Raw genomic sequence first — 22,440 nt, 5'->3', positions numbered from 1 at the left:
TCTGCAGCTGTCTTGATGCTGCAGCTGTAAATCTGTTGCAGCCTGGTAGTTGCAAAGGATTGTGCAGCGGTTTTGGGACTGCAGCTGTGATTCTGCAGCGGATTGGCAATTGTAACTGCAGTTCTGCAGCAGTTTTGCACTGGTAACTGCAGTTCTGCTGTGGTTTTGCACTGGTAGCTGCAGTTCTGCTGCGGTTTTGCACTGGTAGCTGCAGTTCTGCTGTGGTTTTGCACTGGTAACTGCAGTTCTGCTGTGGTTTTGCACTGGTAACTGCAGTTCTGCTGCGGGTTTGCACTGGTAACTGCAGTTCTGCTGCGGGTTTGCACTGGTAACTGCAGTTCTGCTGCGGGTTTGCACTGGTAACTGCAGTTCTGCTGCGGGTTTGCACTGGTAACTGCAGTTCTGCTGCGGGTTTGCACTGGTAACTGCAGTTCTGCTGTGGTTTTGCACTGGTAGCTGCAATTCTGCTGCGGTTTTGCACTGGTAGCTGCAATTCTGCTGCGGTTTTGCACTGGTAGCTGCAATTCTGCTGCGGTTTTGCACTGGTAGCTGCAATTCTGCTGCGGTTTTGCACTGGTAGCTGCAATTCTGCTGCGGTTTTGCACTGGTAACTGCAATTCTGCTGCGGTTTTGCACTGGTAACTGCAGTTCTGCTGTGGTTTTGCACTGGTAGCTGCAATTCTGCTGCGGTTTTGCACTGGTAACTGCAGTTCTGCTGTGGTTTTGCACTTGCAGCTGCAATTCTGCTGAGGTTTTGTGATTGTAACTGCAATTCTGCTGAGGTTTTGCACTCATAACTACAAGTTTGCAGCAGTTTTGAACTCACAGCTGTAAATCTGCCCTGGCTTTTGCGACGACAAGCTCAAACCTGCAGAGGTTTTGGGGTGGTGGGCACAGATCTGCAGGGGTTCTGCTGTTGCACGCTGCATCGCTCGGCACGTCTGAGTTGCATGACGTTTACAGCTGAGGGGGAAAGAGAACTGCTTGAACTGCTTTCCATGGCCTCAGCCGGGTGCGTGGGGACGGCTCAGCCCAGCCCCCTTCGTCGCTGAAGGAACAAAGCAGCTCTTGGCTGCAAAGGGCATCTTGGCTCCATCCCCCGGGGCTGGATTCCCATCCCAGGGCCGGGTCCCCATCCCGTTGTCTTCTGGAGCCGTCCTGAGCCCCGTCCCTGTCCCACAGCGGGGGCCATGTCCTCGCTGCTGTCCCTCCAGGAGGAGAACCGCATCCTGCAGCAGGAGCTGTCGCGTGTGGAGGACCTGTTGGCGCAGAGCCGGGCCGAGCGCGATGAGTTGGCCATCAAGTACAACGCCATCAGCGAGCGGGTAGGGCAGCGGCTTTGTTAACCCAAACCCACCCATTCTAACCCCAAAAGCAAAGCCATGCAAAGCATGACCTTTGCCTGCCCAGCGCTCCGGGCGGGAGATGCTGCGGCATCTCGTAACGTCCCATTGATGGGAATTTCCTGCCATGTCCAGACCTGTTCTGGCTTGTTGGGACTTGTCCCATGGGATGAACAAAGAGTCTTTCTCCTCCAACCCCTGTATCCCTGTTTTAGTTATCCTGCTGCTTTTTGGGAAGGGGGGAACACCCCCTCCCCCATCAGCATCCCTCGCCTTTGCATCCCTTTGCCGTGGCAACAGGGGGAATTCAGAAGGGCTTTGAGCAGCGGCCAGACGCTGAACGTGGCTCCTGCACCATGGCAAGACCTGAACTGAGGGGCTGCCTGGTATTCTGGGGGGAACCCCCCTGCCTGTGGTTGGTTATTTACCCCCAAAACCCCAAATATCAGGAAAATACCCCCAGGGGGATGACTCTACTGAATTTAAGGGCCCTTTATCCATCAGCCAGTCCGGTGCGAACTGGGGTGGAACTTTGCTGAACTTCCAGGTTTGAAGTTGGGTTATTTTTTTAAAGCACCCCCAAAAATTGTGTATTAATCCCCACCTTGTGCATGGAAAGAGGAGAGGGGGTGTAGAATCTGGGGGAGGGGGTGTCTCAGCTTTGGCTGTACCAGGATTTGCTGTAGGACCCCCCTCCCCAGGCACTGGCTGTGCCCAGGCTGTGGTGTTGCACGTGAAGTTGGTGGGTGAGGGGGTGAGTTTAGCCCAGCATCTCCCGTGTGTCCATCCTCCCCTTCCCCACCCTGCCATTCCCAGCTGGAGCAAACCCTACGGCTGGAAACGGGCGAGCGGGAGTCTGCGGAGAGCCGGAGCTTGGCACAGCACAACATCGAGCTGCGGCGACTGCTGGAGGAAGAACAAGCCGCCTACAAGCGCAAGCTCCAGGCGTACCAGGAGGGCCAGCAGCGCCAAGCACAGCTGGTCCAGAAGCTCCAAGCCAAGGTAAATCCTTCCCCAGGGTGGGATGTGGTGATGTTTTTGGGGGACCCACCCCTGTGCCCCTCCTGGTTTCGGTGTCACCCACCCCGTGCCCTCCGTGCAGGTGTTGCAGTATAAGAAGAAATGTGGCGAAGTGGAGCAGCAGCTGCTGGAGAAGGAGACGGAGCTGGAGCAGGAGAGGCTGACGGTGTGGGGTGGTTTGGGGTGGGGGTCCCACTGGCCCAATTCTCGCCCCACCCCATCCCAAAACTGGGGTGCTGATGAACCCATCCCCGCAGAGCCAGCTGGATGCGAGCGGCTCGCAGCCGGAGGAGGAGAGCAGCAACGAGCTGGAGAACGCCCTGATCCGGCTGGAAGAGGAGCAGCAACGGTGAGCGGGGATCCCCGAAAAGCCATGGGACCCCCCACCCCCAACACCCTGGGGTGATGCTGTGGTTGTGTGTGACCCCCTCATCCCACCTGCCCCCCAATCCCAGGAGCAGCAGCCTGGTGCAGGTGAACTCGATGCTGCGGGAGCAGCTGGAACAAGCCAACGTGGCCAACGCGGCGCTGAGCGAGGACATCCGCAAGCTGACGGCCGACTGGGCGAGGGCACGGGACGAGCTGGAGCAGCGGGAGGCGGAGTGGAGGCGCGAGGAGGAGGTCTGGGGGGGCCCTGAGGATTGGGGGGGGGGCTGGAGGTGCAGTGGGAAGCTGGACATGGGATGATGGGGAAAGGGATGCAGGACCACAGGGAGGGATGCAGGACTACTGGGAGGGGTGCAGGGCTGTGAAAGATGCTACACGGAGAAGGATTTTGGGGTGCAGGGGATGTGGCATGTGATGAGGGGGTGATGCAAGGCAGAGGGATGCGTCCCCCATCCCTTTCTGTGCAGGGTGGAAGGGAATTGGGGTGAGGGCTGCTGGTTGCAGAGGACCGTGGGGATGTTGGGGGTGTGTTGCAGGGAGATTTGGGGGATGGAAAGGAGCAGGATGGGGGGCTGGGGAAGGTGGGCACGCTGCCGGGGCTGGGGGGTGTCTGTGAAGCAGAAGGGGCTGCAGCAAGGAAGGACACTGGCTCCTGACTGATATCTCCTTGTCCCACTCACAGTCCTTCAATGCCTACTTCAGCAACGAGCACAGCCGGCTCCTGATGCTCTGGAGGCAGGTGGTGGCCTTCAGGAGGCACTTCGGTGACATCAAAGCTGCTACCGAGAGGTCAGAGGGGTCCTGGGGTTGGGGATGTCCTTGGAAACTCCCCCAAAAATCCTCCCCCAACCCTACATTGGGCTCTATCCTGCATCTCCCCCCATGCCAGGGATTTATCTGAGCTGAGCCACGAGGCCTCGCGGACGGGCAGAGCTGCCCACGCCGCCTGCCTTCACCTGGCTGCCAACCTGCGCCTGGCCGAGAGCCAGGCCGGCGCGGCGCGGGAGAAGCAGGAGATGCGGTTGGCACAGCTGGAGGAACAGCTGGCGGCACGGGCACGGGATGCTGACCTGGAGAAAACAGCCCTCAGCACCAGGTACCAGGGATTGGTGTCTTTTTGGGGTGAGGGGGGGGAGCTCTGGTGCTACCCCGTGTCTCGCCGCAGGCTGGCGGAGCTGGCGGCGGCTCTGGAGCGGCTGTGGGCTGAGGATGGGGAGAAGGAGCGAGCGGTGCAGGCGCTGAGCCTGCAGCTGCAGCATCTGGTGAGAGCCGGGAGGGAGCAGCCCCGGGGGGGAGCAGGATGGGTGTGGAGGTTGGGGAGGGGGTGAGGGTGTGTGTGGGATGGGGGGCAGCAGTGATGCGTGCCGGTGCACGATGCATCATGTGTGTTGGGGCGGGATGCACACCAAGCTGGGATATAGGTTGGTGTGGGATGCATGTACTGGGGTGGGATGTGTGTACTGGGGCAGGATACGTGCCAAGGTGGGATATAGGTTGGTGAGGGATGTGTGTACTGGGGCAGGATACGTGCCAAACTGGGATATAGGTTGGTGAGGGATGTGTGTACTGGGGCAGGATACGTGCCAAACTGGGATATAGGTTGGTGAGGGATGCATGTACTGGGGCAGGATACATGCCAAACTGAGATATAGATGGGTCTGGGATACGTGTACCGGGGGGGGATGCATGTACTGGAGTGGGATGTGTGTACTGGAGCAGGTGTGTGTGCCAAGCTGGGATATAGCTGGGTGTGGGATGTGTGTACTGGGGCAGGATGCATGTCCTGGGGTGGGATGTGTAATGCGCACCAGACCTGGGTGTGTGGCACACATCAAGCCGCGGTGCAGGATGCAGGCGTGACTGCTGGCACACACTGAGCTGTGACACACGCTGGGGTGTGACACACACTGGGGCACGATGCACGGTGCCCACCGGTGCCTGACACCACCCCGATGGGCTCTACAGGAGGCCTCACGTGCGCAGGAGCCGTCGCCAGGGGAGGTGGAAGCCCTGCGCTCCGAGGTGGAGCTGCTCCGTCACACGCTGCAGGATGTGACCCAGGTGCTGGGGCGCCCCGCTCCTCCTCCTCCTCTCTGCCTCAGTTTCCCCTGGGTGACACGGTGGGGGGTTCTTCCTATCCCTTCATAGGCGGTGCTGGCAGATGACCCTGAGCATCCGCCGCCATCCCCGGAGTCCCCGCCGTGTCCCCCCGTGTCCCCTCACCGCAGCCTCTCGCCCAGCACCACCGCCGCTGCCGTGCACGCCGCCCTGCGCCGCCGCCATCTCCAGCTGCAGGTGAGGGCTGGAGGGGGACGCGGGGTGAGGATGAGGATGCTGATGAAGGCTGAGCCCCATTTATGTTCCACCCCCGGGTGCAGGATGCCCGGGGCCAGGCAGACGCCAGCCGGGAGGAGGCTGGGAACCTGCGGCAGGAGCTGGGGGACAGGGAGCAGCGCCTGGGGACCCTGGAGCGGCGGCTGGAGGAGCTCAGCGCCGAGGCCGGGAGCTGCCGGCAGGCGCAGGATGAGGCCCTGTGTGAGGTGGCCCGTCTGCGCGCCGAGGCCGAGGTCCTGCGCAGGTACCCGTGGCTGTCTGTCTGTCCCAAGCTCTGTTGGCCCTTGCATAGCTGTCCCATAGCTGTCTGTCTGTCCCTCCATCCCTTCAGTTCTCTCCTGGTGTCCTTCTGCACGTCCCTCTGTCCCCTCACATACTGGCTTGTCTGTCTGTCCGATCCCCCTGGCCTGTTTGTCTGTCTGTCCCTGCATACCCTTCCTCCTCCTTGGTCGTTTTGGCCCGTCCGTTTGTGCATCCACACATACATCCCTCTATGTCATACCCCATTTATCTTGCCCACGTGTCTGTCTGTCTAACCACCACCTGCCTGTCTGTCTGTGTGCACCCTGCCCTGTCTATCCATCCATCCATCCATCCATCCATCCATCCATCCATCCATCCATCCATCCATCCATCCATCCATCCTTCTGTCCATCCATCCATTGCACTGCACCCACCCACGAGCATCCCACCCACCTGTGTCTGTCCGTCTGTCGGTCAGGGAGCGGCTGGGTGCCACGGAGGCGCTGGCGGTGGAGCAGCAGCGGGCGGGTGCCCTGCAGCAGGAGCGGGCGCAGCTCCAGCGCCGCGCCGAGGGGCTGGAGGACGCCCGGGACCAGGCTGCCCGTGACGCTGAGGCCGCCCGCCAGCAGCTGGAGTCCAGGTGTGTGTTTGGGAGGTACGGGGAGGGGGGTGTGTGCTGTGAACCCCCCTGGGTCCCCTGCAGCTTCTCCCCAAATCCGGATGCCATTGCCCCACAATGAGTGCTACCTCAATGGGTGCTACCCCCCCATCCCCCCACCCATGGGTGCTGCAGAAAAGCGGGTGCTGCAGCCCCCCTCTCCCCACGGGTGTGTGTCTGTTCCCCCCCCACTGCCTGTGGGTGTGCAGCCGGCAGCAGGCAGAGGAGCTGGAGGCGCAGCGGGCCGAGGCGCAGCGGGAGCTGCTGGAGGCGCGGGAGGCGCTGAGCCAGGCGCTGCTGCAGGCCGAGGTGGCGCGGGGCGAGCGGGAGGCGCTGGACGAGGCGCTGAGCAAGGTGGGTGCCCCAAATCCCCCCCCCCCCGCCCCCATGATCCCCTGCAGCGTGTGCACACACACCCCCCCCCCCTAGCATGCAACCCCCAAATATCAGCATACAGACCCCCCCATCATCCTGCAGCCCCACAAACCCCCCAACCTGTAGCCCCTCTACCATCCCGCAGCCCTACGTACAGCAGACCCCCTCCCCAGAGCAGACCTTCCCCATACAGCAGCACCCCCTGTCCTGCAGCCCCCCATCATCCTGCACCCCCCCCTCCAGCTCCTTATCCCACACCCATCATCCTGCAGCCCCTTATCCCACAGATCCCCATCATCCTGCATACCCCATCCCGCACCCCCCTATCACCCTGCACCCCACATCCTGCACCTCCCCATCCCACAGCCCCTTATCCCACAGCCTCATCATTCCTTATCCCGCATCCCCCCATCACCCAGCATCCCCATTCACCCCGCACCCCCCTATCACCCCGCACCCCCCCATCACTCCGCACCCCCCATCACTCCGCACCCCCCTATCACCCCGCACCCCCCTATCACCCCGCACCCCCTATCACCCCGCACCCTCATCCCACAGCCCCTTATCCCACACCCCCATCATTCCTTATCCCTCATCCCCCCATCATCCCGCACCTCCCACCCCGCAGCCCCTTATCCCGCATCCCTGCATCCCCACATCCCAGCAGCCCCCATCCATCACCCTGTGCTCCCCATCATCCCGCCCCCCACGCCCCCGCATCCCGCCCCAGCCCCGCTCTGGTGCCGGCAGGCGCGGGATTGCTGCGGGCAGCAGGCGGCGGCGCTGCGGGCGGCGGGCGCGGAGGAAGCCCGGCTGCGGGCTGCGCTGGCCAAGACGAGCGGGCTGGCGGCGGGACTGGCCCGGGACCGCGCCGAGCTGGGCCGTGGCCTCGCCCGCCTCGAAGAGGAGCGGGAGCGGGGCCGAGCCCAGACGCGGGAGCTGAGCCGGGAGCTGGAGCTGCTGCGGGGCCGGCTGGAGCGGCGGGACGAGGAGGAGGAGGAGAGGAAGGGGGAGAAGCGGGAGGAGGAGGAGGAGAAGGAGGAAGAGCGGTGCTGCCGGGGGCTGCGGGCTGAGCTGCGGGTGCTGCGGGGGCAGCACCTGCGGCTGCGCCAGCACCTGGGGCAGGTGGGCGAGGGGCGGCTGGGAGGGGCGGGGGGTGACTGGTGTGGGTGTGGGGTAACTGGGAGGGGGCAGGGGGCAAGTGGGAGGGGTGTGGGGTAACTGGGAGGGGGTGTGGGGTAACTGGGAGGGGGTGTGGGGCAAGTGGGAGGGGTGTGGGGCAAGTGGGAGGGGTGTGGGGCAAGTGGGAGGGGTGTGAGGCAAGTGGGAGGGATGTAGGGCAAGTGGGAGGGGTGTGGGGCAAGTGGGAGGGAGCAGGGGGCAATTGGGATGGGGTGTAGGGCAACTGGGAGGGGTCAAGGGGCAACTAAGAAGGATGGGGAGGGTGTGCAGGGTAACGGGAGGGGCCAAGGCCTAACTGGGACGGCGCACATAGGGTGACTGGGAGGATAATGGCGGGCGCAGGGGTGACTGGGAGGGCGCCGCTGGCAGGTGGTGCAGGAGCAGAGCGCGGCGGGCGAGGCGCTGGCGACGGCGCGGGGCGAGCAGGAGCGGCTGCGGGGGGAGCTGCTGCGGCTCAGCCGGGCGCGCGAGGGGCTGGCCAAGGAGGGGGCCAGCCTGGCCGTCCAGCTCGCCGCCGCCCAGCGCCACGGCCAGGATCAGGCCCAGGAGGTGGCTGGACTCAGGTGGGTGCTGGCGGGGCTGGGTGGGTGTCCCCGGACCCCCCCGGTGTCGGCAGCGTGGCCACGGTGTTTTGGCAGGACGGAGAAGGAGGGGCTGGAGAGCAGCGTGTTCCAGCTGCAGCAGCAGCTCGACCAGCTCCAGGCCCGTAACCAGCAGCTGGAGACTGAGGGACGGACCCTGCAACAGGCCAAGGAGGCGCTGGAGGGTGAGGGGTCCCCATCCGTACTTGTCCCCATCCATCCTTCTTTATACCCCCCCACCATGCTCGCCATCCAGCCTCCTCTTCCTCGTTCCCATCCATTCCCATCTTCATCCTCATCCTCATCCATCCATCCTTCCTCGTTCCCATCCATTCCCATCTTCATCCTCATCCTCATCCATCCATCCTTCCTCGTTCCCATCCATTCCCATCTTCATCCTCATCCTCATCCATCCATCCATCCTCGTTCCCATCCATTCCCATCTTCATCCTCATCCATCCATCCATCCTCGTTCCCATCCATTCCCATCTTCATCCTCATCCATCCATCCATCCTCGTTCCCATCCATTCCCATCTTCATCCTCATCCATCCATCCATCCATCCTCGTTCCCATCCATTCCCATCTTCATCCTCATCCATCCATCCATCCTCGTTCCCATCCATTCCCATCTTCATCCTCATCCATCCATCCATCCATCCTCGTTCCCATCCATTCCCATCTTCATCCTCATCCATCCATCCATCCTCGTTCCCATCCATTCCCATCTTCATCCTCATCCATCCATCCATCCTCGTTCCCATCCATTCCCATCTTCATCCTCATCCATCCATCCATCCTCGTTCCCATCCATTCCCATCTTCATCCTCATCCATCCATCCATCCTCGTTCCCATCCATTCCCATCTTCATCCTCATCCATCCATCCATCCATCCTCGTTCCCACCCATCCCCGACTCCATCCTCATCCATCGCTATTCCTTTTCATCTCCATCTTTATTCTCTTCTTCATCCTCATCCATCCCCATCACTCTTCATCTTCAGCCCTAACTCCATCCTCATCCCCATCTTCATCCCCATCCATCCCTAACTCCATCCTCATCTCCATCCATCGCTATCTCACTTAATCTCCATCTTCATTCTTTTCTTCATCCTCATCCCTATCCATCCTCAACTTTATCCTCATCCCTATCTATCCCCATCTTCATCCTCATCCCCATCCCTCCGTAACTCCATCCTCATCCCCATCCATCGCTATTCATCCCCATCTTCATTCCCTTCTTCACCTCTCCATCCTCATCCTCATCCTCATCCCCATCCTCATCCTCATCCCCATCCTCATCCCCATCCACCTGCCACAAGGTCACAACAAACCCTCCACCACCATGTCCCATCCCTGCTCCTGTTCCTTAACAACCCCCCACTTTGGGGGGTCCCCACTGACGGGGGGGGTGGTCTGTCCCCGCAGCGGAGCTGGGCACGGCGCGGCGGCAGCGGGAGCAGGAGCAGGAGGCCCGGCGACAGGCGGTGGCGGCGGCCGAGGCGGCGGCGGTGACGGTGGCTCTGCAGAGCGCCCGCGATGCGCATCAGGAGGAGCTCAACTGCCTCCAGCGCGAGAAGGTGGCACAGGGGGTGGGCGCTGGGTTTTGGGGGGTGAGATGCTGGTTTTTTGGGGGGTGATGCTGGTTTTTGGGGTGCAATGGTGGTTTTTTAGGGATTATGCTGGTTTTGGGGATGAGATGCTGGTTTTGGGGGTGTGATGCTGGTTTTTTTGTAGGGATAATGCTGGTTTTTGGGGGGATGATGCTGTTTTTTGGGAGGTGATGCTGTTTTTTGGGGTGTGATGCTGTTTTTTTGGGGGTGATGCTGTTTTTTTGGGGTGCGATGCTGGTTTTTGGGAGGATGATGCTGGTTTGGGGGGGTTAGATGCTGGTTTTTGGGGGTTAGATGCTGGGTTTTTAGGGTACAGTTCTGGTTTTTGGGGGGATGATGCTGGTTTTTGGGAGGATGATGCTGGTTTTTGGGAGGATGATGCTGGTTTTTGGGAGGATGATGCTGGTTTTTGGGGGTTAGATGCTGGTTTTTTAGGGTACAATGCTGGGTTTTGGGGGGTGATGCTGGGTTTTGGGTGGATGATGCTATTTTTTTGGGTTACAATGCTGTTTTTTGGGGTGCAATGCTGGTTTTTGGGGAGCAGGAGGAGCTGGAGGCCGAGCGGGGCCGGCTGGCACAGGAGCAGGCTGAGCTGGTGGCCGAGCTGGCGGCGACGCGGCGGCAGCGTGAGAGCGAGAAGCAGCAGGTGGGTGTCCTTCCTGTCCCCCCCATGTCCCAGGTGCATTGTTCTGTGTGTCCCCCCCATGCTGAGCTGTGTCCTCCCCCCCTCCCAGGCGCTGGCGCTGCAGGAGGAGGAGAGGGCTGCCCTGGCAGAGACACTGGGGGGGCTGCAGCGGAGCCTGGCCGAGGCCACGGCTGAGCTGGAGCAGCAGCGGCGAGAGGTCACCAACCATCAAGAGAAGGAGCAGGTGGGTTGGGGGGGGTGTCCCAGGCCGCCCCCAGAGTGGCACACAGCTCCATGTGTCCCCCACTGCAGGCCCCTGTGCCAGGGTGTCCCCTGTCATTGTGACCCCCCTGTGTCTGGGCATCCCCCGCTCTTGCGACCCCTGTGCCTGGGTGTCCCCCAGTGCACCCCCCCAATCCTCCCTGCCTAGACACACCCTATTCCCCCTCTTCCAAACCCCCGTTTTCCTGCCCCACCCCTCCCTTGCCTGGGCATCCTTATGACCCCCACTTACGATCTCCTCACCCAGTGCAAACCCCTCCTTATGACCCTCCACCCCAAGTGCAAACTCCTGTTCCTGGCCACCCCACACCATTGCACACACCCCCAGCCCCTATTTGCAACACCCCTCAATGCCCCCCCCCCCAAATTCTTGCAGCCCCCACCCTCATCTCCCCATCCCAACCCTCCTGGCCGTGGGGATGCTCAGATGTGGTACCCAAGCATCCTCATCCCTTCACCATCCCCATTGTGATCCCTCTGCCTCGGGACCCCCTGTACCAAGGGGGCGGGGGGGTACTCAGGGCTCCATGCCGCCCCCCACCGACCCCTCTCACAGAACCTGGCCGCGGAGCTGCGCGTCCTCCGGGCACAGGCAGAGGAGACAGCAGCAGCCCACCAGCGAGAGGCCAAGGCTCTCCGTGAGCAAGCGACGGCAACGGCCAAGCAGCGCGACGGCGCCTTGCGGGAGGTGAATGTTTCCCCTTAGACCCCTTCCCACCCCCCTAAAATACACCTGTCTCCCCCAAAAATCTCCTCTCCCCCCCCTGCTGCAGGTGGAGGAGGCGCGGGCGCAGCTGCAGCTGGTGGCGGAGGCGCGGGCGGCGGGGCGGCGGGAGCTGCTGGATGCGCAGCGGGATGCCCGGGAGTGCCGGGAAGGGCTGGAAGCGCAGCGGCGACAGGCGCAGGAGGCGCGCAGGGCTTTGGGGGATGAAGCCAGGGAGAAGGAAGCCCTGCGGCGTTCCAACGAGGAGCTGCGGGCAGCGCTGCGGCGCGCCGAGGGCGAGCGCATCAGGTGAGGGGCGGGGCGCGCGGAGTTGGGGATGAGGATGCTCATAGTGGGGCGGTGCTTGTGGTCAGGGTGATGCTCAGGGTGATGCTTGGGATATGGGGATGCCCAAGTTGGGAGGTGCAGAGGGGTGGTGCAGCGCCTTGGAGGGTGATGCTCGTGGTCAGGGTGATGCTCATGGTGATGCTTGGGGTCAAGGTGATGCTCGGGACAAGGAGATGCTTGAAGCAGGAGATGTGTGGTGGGGTAATGCCTTGGAGGGTGATACTTCAGTTTAAGGTGATGCTCAGGGGGATGCTCGTGGTCAGGGGGATGCTCGTGGTCAGGGGGATGCTTGTGGTCAGGGTGATGTTTAGGGTTGGGGTGATGCTTGGGGTGATAGGGTGATGTTTAGGGTTGGGGTGATGCTTGGGGTGATAGGGTGATGTTTAGGGTTGGGGTGATGCTTGGGGTGACAGGGTGGTGTTTAGGGTTGGGGTGATGCTTGGGGTGATAGGGTGATGTTTAGGGTTGGGGTGATGCGTGGGGTGATAGGGTGATTCTCGTGGTCAGGGTGATGCTCAGGATGATGCTTGTGGTTGAGGTGATGCTTGGGGTGATGCTCAGGGTGATTTTTGGGGTCAGGGTGATGCTTGGGACAAGGAGATGCTCAAAACAGGAGATGTGTGGTGGGGTGGTGCCTTGGAGGGTGATGCTCAGGGTCAGGGTGACGACTGGGACATGGGGATGCCCCAGTTGGGATGTGCAGGGGGTGGTGCAGCGCCTTGGAGGGTGATGCTTGGTGTTGGGGTGATACCTGGGACAAGGGGATGGAAGTTTGGGAATAGGGGTGCACTTGAGACAGGGGGGCTGCCCAAGGTGCTTGGGATGGGGCAGTTCCTAAGAGAGGATGCTGGGAGGGGGGGCAGAGGAGGTATTTGGGGTGGGGGTGCCTGGGAGGGGTGCCTGAGGTGGGAGGGCGCTCGCAGCTTCAGGGATGCCTGGGATATGGGGGTAGCTTGGAGTGGGACACTCAGGGTGATGCAGGGGATGAGGAGATGCCCTGGGGAGGGGGGGATGCCAGCCTTTTGCCCACCCCCTGGCTGCCACTCCCCCAGCCTGAAGCGTGCCAGCGAGGAGAAGGAGCAGCAGCTGGCGCTGGTGGAGGACGGGCGGGCGGCAGCGGACAGGGAGGTGATGGAGCTTCGAGCGGCTCTGCAGGAGCTGGAACGCGCCCGCCTGGACGCCCGCCGCGAGCTGCAGGAGCTGCGCCGGCAGGTGAGGAGGAGGAGGAGGAGGAGGGGGATGGCAGAGGGACAACCACCCCCCCTCTTCCCCATCCCGTTTGGGGTGCCACCGAGCTGCCCCCAACTCCTCCTCGTGCCAGGTGAAGGACCTGGACAGTGAGAACAGCAGGAGGAGCAAGGAGGTGGCTGAGCTGCAGGCACGCGTCAGCCTGGAGGAGCAGCGGGAGGAGGAGAGACGCCGCGAAGCCTTCGGCCTCAGGAGGAAGGTGGCGGAGAGCGAGGCTGGCGCAGAGGCCGCCAGGAAGGAGGTGTGGGGGTCCCCCAGTGTCCCCAGTGCCACAGCTCTGTGCTCTGCACCCCTGGGAGTCCTCCATGCCCCATTGCTCCACCTCCGACATCCCCAGTGGTTCCTCATCACCCCATTGCTCCATCCCCTGCATCACTCAGGGACTCCTGTTACCCTGCTGCAGTGTCCCCTGCATCCCTGGGGTCCCCCATATCCCGTTACTCCATCCTTGGGGTCCCCCATATCCCATTGCTCCATCCTTGGCATTCCCCATATCCCATTGCTCCATCCCTGGGATGTCCCATATACAATTGCTCCATCCCTGGGATGTCCCATATACAATTACTCCATCCCTGGGGTCCCCCATATCCCGTTACTCCATCCCTGGGCTCCTCCATCACCCCGTTACTCCATCCCTGGGCTCCTCCATCACCCTGTTACTCCATCCCTGGGCTCCTCCATCACCCTGTTACTCCATCCCTGGGCTCCTCCATCACCCCGTTACTCCACCCCTGGGCTCCTCCATCACCCCGTTACTCCATCCCTGGGCTCCTCCATCACCCCGTTACTCCATCCCTGGGCTCCTCCATCACCCTGTTACTCCATCCCTGGGCTCCTCCATCACCCCGTTACTCCATCCCTGGGCTCCTCCATCACCCCCTTACTCCATCCCTGGGCTCCTCCATCACCCCTTTACTCCATCCCTGGGCTCCTCCATCACCCCCTTACTCCATCCCTGGGCTCCTCCATCACCCCCTTACTCCATCCCTTGCCTCCCCTCACCCCATTGCTCCATCCCCGCCTCCCTATGCACCCCACCCTGCTCTCTACACCCCAACTATCCCCACCACCCCCTTTCCCACTCCCCCCCTCCCCAGCTCCAGGCCTTGCAGCGGCGGCTCTTAGAGGTGGAGGCCGAGTCTGGGCAGCGGGAGAAGGACCTGGCCCGCAGCTTGGAGGAGGCTCGAGGCAACGAGAAGAAGCTGCTGGCCGATGCCCACAACCTGCAGCTGAAGGTGGAGGCGGCCCGGGACGAGGCGGCCGAGCTGGGCCTGCGGCTGAGCGCGGCCCAGGGCCGGGCGCAGGGCCTGGAGGCCGAGCTGGCGCGCGGCGAGGCGCTGCGCAGGGCGGCCGAAACCCGCCTGGGGGGCATCCAGTCCGCCCTACGCCGGACCATGGGCATCGGCCGGGCGCGCCACGGCTCCCCTGGCAAGGGTGAGGGGTCCTGGGGGTGATACACCCCCCCCACACACTGTCCTGGGGCTTGTTTTAGGGGAAGGGGATGTATCCTGCTGCCATGCTCAGTTCCCTGCACACCTTGGAGGCCCCTGTACCCCACTGCTCCAGTTGTGGGGGTCCCCCTGCATGCCTGGGGGTCCCCCATACCCCACTTCTTCAGCCCTGGGTGTCCTTGTACCCCACTGCTCCATCCTTGGGGCTCCTTGTACCCCACTTCTCCAGTCCTGGGGCATCCCCCTGCATGCCTGCGGGTCCCCCGTGCCCTATTGCTCCAGCTCTGGGGGTTCTTGTACCCCACTGCTCCATCCCTGGGGGTCATTGTACCCCACTTCTCCCACCCTGGGGTCCCTCTGCAAGCCTTGGGGTCCCCTGCACCCCACTGTTCCATCCTTGTGGTGCCTCCTGCACCCCAGGGGTCCCCCATCCCTCACTGTTCCATCCCTGGGGGTCCTTTCACCCCACTGCTCCAGTCCTGGGGTCCCCCACACTGCATTACTCCACCCTCTACTTCCTTGGGGGGGGGTATCTGTACCCCACTCTCCCATCCCTGGGTGTCTCCCATTACCCCATCACTCCACCTCTCACATCCCTGGGGTCCCCCACCCCAGATCCCATCGGCGCATCCTGCTGTGGCTTATGGTCCTCCCTGGGGTGCTGCACCCTGTTATCCCCATACCACCCTGTTTATCCCCACACAGGTGGGGGATTGGGGGGGTCAGGGAGCCCCAGCTCACCCCCAGACCCCAACACTGCAGCCGAGCCCGAGGTGGTGCGGGAAGCCCTGCAAGAGTTCCTGCGCGAGCTGCAGGACGCACAGCGGGAGCGGGTACACCCCCCTTCCCCCCCTCTCCCTCCTCTCCCTTCCCCTTCCTCTCCCATCCCCAAAAACCCCCTTCCTCACCCCGTTTTCTCACCCCAGGAGGAGCTGCGGGTGCAGGTGGGCAGCCTGGGCCGGCGGCTGGCGGAGGCAGAGGAGGAGCGGGACAGCGCCGGAGCCCGGGCACAGCAGCTCCAGAAGCTGGTGGCTGAGAGTGAGGAAGGTGATGGGGTTTTTTGGGACACAGCCCCTCCCCTCCACTCCCCCCTTTCCCAAAAACCATGGGGGGATCTTTCCTGTTCTGGAGCCTCACAAGGGAATGGGGAATTTGGGGGAAACTGAGGCACGGGGGAACATGGTGCTGCCCAGGGCTGTGACATGCTCACTGCCACCTACCCCAAAATCCTGGTAAAACCTCCTCTGCAAACCCCACAAACACCAGTTACCCCCACAAGCCCTGATAAACCAGTAAACCCCAGTAAAACTGGTGAAACTACCCCTGCATCCTCTTTAAACCCCAGTGAAACTGGTAAACCCCCTCTGGATCCCCTATAAATCCCAGTGAAACTGGTAAACCCCCTCTGGATCCCCTATAAACCCCAGTAAAACTGGTAAACACCCTCTGGATCCCCTATAAACCCCAGTAAAACTGGTAAACACCCCTATAAATCACCTATAATTCCCAGTAAAACTGGTAAACCTCCCTCTGGATCCCCTATAAACCCCAGTAAAACTGGTGAACCCCCCTCTGCATCCCCTATAAATCTCAGTAAAACTGGTAAACAGCCTGTGCAGACCCCACAATCCCCAGTAAAACTGGTAAAAGCCTCCACGACTCCCCTAGAAACCCAGTAAAACTGTAAGTACTCCCCCTGTATCCCAAATAAACCCCATTAAAACTGGGAAAAGCCCCCCCACATCCTCTGTATGCCCCAGTAAAACTGGTAACCCCCCCGTGCAGACCCTGGAAATCCCAGTAAAAGCGATAAATCCCCTTTCCATCCCCCACAAACTCTTTTGCCTGTCCCCCACGTCCCCCAGCAGACCCCATTAACCCCCTGGCAGGTCGTGGTGGTGGCGGTGGAGGGGAGCTGAGCAGCACCAGGGCGACTCTGCTGCTGCAAGAGGAGGCCCTGCGGCGGAGCGAGCGGGAGCGGCAGGCGCTGCGGGAGAAGGTGGCGGCGCTGGAACGGAGCCTCCAGGCTGCCGAGGGCGAGCGGAGAGCCAGCCAGGTGGGACATCAGGGATGGACTTGAGGGCAGCCTCCTCAAGCTTGGGGGATGACCCCAAGCTGAGTGGTGTGGTTGATACAATAGAAGGGCAGGATGTCACCCAGAGGGACCTGGACAGGCTGGAAAGGTGGCACTGGGGGAACCTGGTGAGGTTCAGCACTGCGAAGGGTCAGGTGTTGTGCTTGGGCTGGAGGAATCCCAGACATAGAGAAGAGCTCCTGGGGAGCAGCCCTACTGAGAAGGACCTGGGTGTCATAGTGGATGAGAAACTTCACATGAGCCAGCAGTGACTCTTGCAGCTCAGAAGGGCGCTGGGATCCTGGGCTCCATCAGCAGAGGGGTGGCAGCAGGGACAGGGAGGGGATTGTCCCTCTCTGCTCTGCCCTCGGGAGGCCCCAGCTGCAGTCCTGTGTCCAGAGCTGGGACCCCAGTACAGGGAAGATGTGGGACTGGTGGAGAGGGGTCAGAGGAGCCACGGAGATGCTCAGAGGGCTGGAGCAGCTCCCCTATGGAGAGAGGCTGGGGGAGCTGGGCTGGGTCAGCCTGGAGAAGAGAAGGCTGTGGGGGGACCTCATTGCAGCCTCCAGTCCCTGAAGGGAGCAGAGGAACAGGAGGGGAATCAGCTTGTTAAAGGGCAGAGACTGGCAGGACAAGGGGGATGGAGTGAAGCTGAGGGAGGGAAGGGTGAGATGAGATATTAGGGGGAAGTTCTTTGCAGAGAGAGTGGTGAGGGGCTGGAACAGGCTGCCCAGAGAGGGGGTGGATGCCCCATCCCTGGGGGTGTTCAAGGCCAGGTTGGCTGGGGCCCTGGGCAACCTTGTGTAGCTCCAGACCTGGAGGTTGGTGTCCCTGCCTGTGGCAGGGGGTTGGAGCTCTGTGACCCTTGGGGTCCCTTCCAACCCAGACCAGTCTGTGACTCTATGACCACTTACTGCTCCACGCCGGCTGTCCGGTACCCTGCCAGGAGAGGATGAGCGCCGTGCGAGCCAGCGAGGCCGAACTGGAGGATGCCAAGAGGCGACTGGAAGCGGCTCAGAGCCGGAGCAGCCGCCTGGAGCTGCAGCAGCGGGTGCTGGAGGGCGAGTTGCAACGAGCACGCTTGGCCCTGGGCGAGCGGCAAGCGGAGGCGCGGGCGGCGCAGGAGCGCGCCGAGCTGCTCCAGAAGCAGGTAACAACCCCAATTCCTCCCAACTTCCCCCTCCCCACCCCCTTTGGATTCCTTCCTACCCATCCCACTGAGTCGTGGTGCTCTGGTTTTTGGGGTGCAGCTGGCCGAGAGCGAGCAGCGTGCCGGCGCCCTGCAGCTGGCGATGGAGAGGTTGAGCGCGGCGCTGGCTGAGAGCGGCTCCAAGGACGATGCTCCCAGCGTGCCGGGGTCGGCTGACGGTGCCGGGGTCCACGAGCGGCTGCTGCAGCTCCAGAACGCCCTGGCTGCTGGCGAGCTGGACCGCCGGGCGCTGCAGGTTGGGGAGCCAGCACCCTTGGGTGGAGGGGGACGGTGAGGGTACCCGTTGTTTTGGGGGTGACTGGGGTGTCCCCCATCCCAGGAGGGGCTGGAGGTGGCACGGCGGGCGCTGGCGGAGGCGCGGGAGGAGAAGGGAGCGCTGAGGGACCAGCTGCGGGGGCTGCGGGAGGAGCAGGAGGCTCTGCGGCGCAGCAGGGAGGTGCTGGAGGCGCAGGTCCGGCAGCAGCAGGAGGTGAGGGGGCGCTGGGGGCACCCCATGCCGGCAGGGCTCCCCAAATTCTCTGCCCTTTGCCTCCACTCAGCCCCTTGTCTCACTCTGTGCAGCACCCCGTTGTCCTCTATGCAGCTCCCCCCAGCATCCTCTTGCCCCAGAGCATCCTCCTGCAGCCCCCCAGCACCCTTTCACCCCCTTCTGTAGCTCTCAGCACCCCGACACCCCTCCCAGCACCCCATTGCACCGATACACCCCCCCCAGCACCTCCTGACACCACTCCCAGCACCTCACTGCACCCATACAGCCCCCAGCACCCTCTTATACCTCCCCAGCACCCCACTGCACCCATACAGCCCCCAGCACCCCCTGACACTGCTCCCAGCACCTCACAGCACCCTCTTACACCTCTCCAGCACCCTCTTACACCTCCCCAGCCCCTCACTGCACCCATACAGCCCCCAACACCCTCTGACACCACTCCCAGCACCTCACTGCACCCATACAGCCTCCAGCACCCTCTTACACCTCCCCAGCCCCTCACTGCACCCATACAGCCCTCAGCACCCTCCGACACCCCTCCCAGCACCCCACTGCACCCATACAGCCCCCACCCCTCTCTGACACCCCTCCCAGCACCCCATTGCACCGACCCAGCACCCTCCAACACCCCCCCCGCAGCACCCTATCCCCCCCTCATGCAGCACCCCATGCACCCCCCTCCCCCAGCATCCCCATCACCCCCCCCCCACACCCCCCCATATATCCCCCTCACCCTACACCCCTCGCTGCAGCCCCATACCCGTGATGGGGGGGGATGTGTGGGTGGGTGTGTGTGGGTGGGTGGGTGATGTCCAACCCCCCGGCCCGGCGCAGGCGCTGCGGCAGCGGCAGGAGGAGCGCCTGGGGCTGCAGGAGCGGGTGGGCAGCCTGCAGCGCACCCTGACCCGCACCCAGGGCGAGAAGCGGGAGGCGGAGCGGGTGGCCCTGCGCCTCGAGAAGGACAAGGGCGCCCTCAAGAAGACCCTGGATAAGGTGAGACACCCCCCCTCAACCTTGAGCAGCACCCTTGGGTGCCCAGAACTGCCTGCAGATCAAACCCAACCCCTCCAAACTGGCTCATTACCCCCAGGGTCCCACTCTCCCCCACCACAAACCATCCTCGAGGTGTGCGCTGGGTGCTGCCCCCCCATCCCCACCCTTAAATATCCCTCTGGATTCCATACGTGACCGCGGGGCTGTTGTCCCTGCTGTGCTGTGGTCTCGCCGGGCAGGTGGAGCGGGAGAAGCTGCGGGCGCAGGAGGACTCGCTGCGGCTCTCGGCGGAGAAGGGGCGGCTGGGGCGCTCGCTGGGCACGGCCGAGCGGCAGCTGGAGGAGGCGCAGCAACGCGTCCGGCTGCTGCAGGTGGGGTGGGACGGGACGGGATGGGATGAGGTGGGATGGGACGGGATGGGATGGGATGGGATGGGATGGGATGGGATGGGACGGGACGGGACGGGATGGGACGGGATGGGACGGAACGGGACGGGACAGGATGGGATGGGGTGGGATGGGATGGGAGGGGACGGGACGGGATGGGATGGGATGGGACGGGACGGGACGGGATGGGATGGGATGGGACGGGACGGGACGGGGTGGGACAGGATGGGATGGGGATGGGATGGGGTGAGATGGGATGGGATGGGGTGGGATGGGATGGGAGGGGATGGGATGGGGTGGGATGGGACGGGACAGGATGGGATGGGGTGGGACGGGACGGGATGGGATGGGATGGGTGGTGGGGGGGCTGCTGGGGGTGTAGCACCCTTGGGGTGCTGCCCGCCAGCTTGATGTGCCTGTTGGTTGTGGCAGGATGGTGCTGGGCTCTTGAGGGTTCAGCCCAGTTTGGAGGGATGCTGGTGGTTGTAGTGGGGTGGTACTGGGATCATTCCTGGGCTCAGCCCAGTTTGGAGGGGTGCTGGTGTTTGTAGTGGGATTGTTTCTGGGCTCAGCTCAGTTTGGAGGGATGCTGGTGCATGTACTGGGATGGTACTGGGATCATTCCTGGGCTCAGCCCAGTTTGGAGGGATTCTGGTGTGTGTACTGGGATCGTTCCTGGGCTCATCCCAGTTTGGAGAGATGCTGGTGCTTATATCAGGATGGTGCTGGGATTGTTCCTGAGCTCACCCCAGTTTGGAGGGGTGCTGGTGCGTGTACTGGGATCAGTCCTGGGCTCATCCCAGTTTGGAGGTGTGCTGGTGCTTATATTGGGATGGTGCTGGGCTTGTTCCTGTGCTCAGCCCAGTTTGCACTTGCTGGGCGATGCTGGCACTCACACTGGGGTGACGCTGAGCTCCTTTTGGGGTGCTCTGCAGCCTGGGGAGATGCCAGTGCTCACACCAGTATGATACTGGGCTCTTTTGTGGGGCTCAGCCCTGCTGGTGCATCCACAGGGTGTGTGTGGGGAGTGATACTGGGCTCATCCCGGTTCACCGGGACGCCGGTGCTCACACCGGGGGGGGGCACTGGGTTCTTTTTTTGGGGTGCCAAGCCCAGCCTTGCCCCCCCCCCAGGCTCAGGTGTCGGCGCTGGAGCACCCCTCTGCCCTGCACCCCTCTGCCCTGCACCCTGCACCGGTACCAGCACCAGCACCGGGTCTCCTGAGCCTCACCCAGCTGCAGCCCCCGCGGGCGCTGGAGACACGCGGGCGCAGCCCCCGTCACCGCAGCCCCGGGGAGCAGGTGAGGGGTGGGGGGACACACACACAACACCCCACCCCTTGGAGTGCCAGAGGGGACACCCCAGGGTGGGGATACCAACGCTTGTGTTCCCCTCTCCGCAGCTGAAGGGGCAGGAGCTGCCCCAGCACCCCACCAGCATTTAAGGGTGCTCAGCACAGCCCCGCAGAGACCCGCACAACTCAGCACACGGGTGAGGAGGGATTTGGGGGGGGGAAGCAAGCCAACCCCAGCTCCCCTCACCCCTGCTCCAAAAAAACCCCACACCCCAATATTCCCCTTTCCCCCCCCACCCCACCCCCCAGTCCCTTTTCTGGGGCAAATCACTGCACTTTACCCCTCAGACACTGATGCTCGTGGGGTTTTTATACAAGTTGGGGTCCCACAGGGGGGGTTCCCCCTTTTTTTCTACTGCAATTTTTAACAGAAAAGGATGGAAATCACCTCTTTTTATTAGCCCACCCCAATTTATTCCCCCTCACCTCTCCAGCCCTCACAAGTCCTGCCCCTCCCTGAGCCTTTTTCTAACCACCCCCGACTCTGTTTTGGGGAGTTTGGGGGGTTTTTAGCCAATAGCTGGAGTTTTATATCCTGATTTATGGAGTTTGGGGGTTCCTGGTGGAGAAGTGCTGGTTTGAAGGGGGAGGAGGGCTTTGAGCGGGACCCCCCTCTCTGCCCCCCATCACCCTGGGCACTATTAAACTGGGAGAAACCCCAATTCTTGGTGTGTGAGGGGTTTGTTTTCTTGCACGGTGTGTAGGGGGGCTACACATGATGTAGGGGGGCTGCACGTGGTGTAGAAATCCCCAAATCAGAAACTACCCCCCCAAATCACACATACCCCCCAAATCAGAAACTACACCCCATATCAGACATAGTCCCCAAATCAGATGTACCCCCATATCAGAAATTACCCCCCAAATCAGAAATAACCCCCCAAATCACACATTACCCCCATATCAGACAACCCCCCCCAAATCAGACCCCCCTCAAATCACACATTACCCCCCCAAATCACATATACCCCCATATCAGACAACCCCCCCAATCAAAAATTCCCCCTCCATATCAGACATAACCCCCAAATCAGATATCCACCCCAAAATCACACACACACCCATATCAGAAATTACCCCCCCAAATCAGGAATAACCCCCCCAAATCAGACATTACCCCCATATCAGACAACCCCCCAAATCAGAACCCACCCAAATCCCACATACCCCCCCAAATCAGAAACTACTCCCCCAAATCAGACATAACCTCCCCAAACCAGCCATACCCCATATCAGAAATTACCCCCCCAAATCAGATATAACCCCCAAATCACAGGTACCCCCATATCAAACCCCCAAATCCGATGCCCCCCAAATCACACATACCCCCCCAAATCAGAAACTACCCCCCATATCAGACATACCCCCCAAATCACAATCATACCCCCAATCAGAAATTACCCCCCCTCATCAGATATCCCCCCCCAAATCAGACATACCCCCCCCCATATCACACATACCCGCCCCCCCAAATCCCACATCTCCCCCCCACCCCTCCAAGAAACCAGACGAGGCGGGAGTGGCAGCGACCCTTCTGCTTT

At 62.1% G+C, this 22,440-nt stretch overlaps 1 protein-coding gene across 1 annotated transcript; it reads left to right on the top strand.

Moving 5' to 3' along the window:
* Nucleotides 1-1,190: 1,190 nt before the first annotated feature.
* Nucleotides 1,191-21,056, top strand: CROCC (ciliary rootlet coiled-coil, rootletin; the record flags this gene model as incomplete). The annotated part of the gene is made up of 34 exons (XM_084274454.1): nt 1,191-1,325; nt 2,160-2,345; nt 2,446-2,529; nt 2,621-2,712; nt 2,819-2,984; nt 3,433-3,539; nt 3,640-3,846; nt 3,916-4,012; nt 4,716-4,811; nt 4,899-5,045; nt 5,129-5,328; nt 5,806-5,967; nt 6,195-6,339; nt 7,111-7,485; nt 7,912-8,105; nt 8,181-8,308; nt 9,551-9,702; nt 10,280-10,381; nt 10,470-10,604; nt 11,199-11,330; nt 11,416-11,654; nt 12,746-12,905; nt 13,015-13,182; nt 14,039-14,375; nt 15,098-15,225; nt 15,319-15,430; nt 16,282-16,448; nt 17,413-17,616; nt 17,717-17,911; nt 17,996-18,145; nt 19,001-19,159; nt 19,399-19,530; nt 20,679-20,846; nt 20,948-21,056. 34 exons carry the CDS (start codon nt 1,191-1,193, stop codon nt 20,987-20,989), a joined length of 5,403 nt encoding a protein of 1,800 aa, XP_084130580.1. The 3' UTR covers nt 20,990-21,056.
* Between the last annotated feature and the right edge of the window lie 1,384 nt (nt 21,057-22,440).

This window comes from Gallinula chloropus (genome assembly GCF_964237585.1).
Source record: "Gallinula chloropus genome assembly, chromosome: 23".
NCBI classification, from domain to species: domain Eukaryota; kingdom Metazoa; phylum Chordata; class Aves; order Gruiformes; family Rallidae; genus Gallinula; species Gallinula chloropus.
The sequence above is the reverse complement of the archived record's forward strand: the minus strand, read 5'-3'. Positions and strand labels throughout refer to the sequence as shown.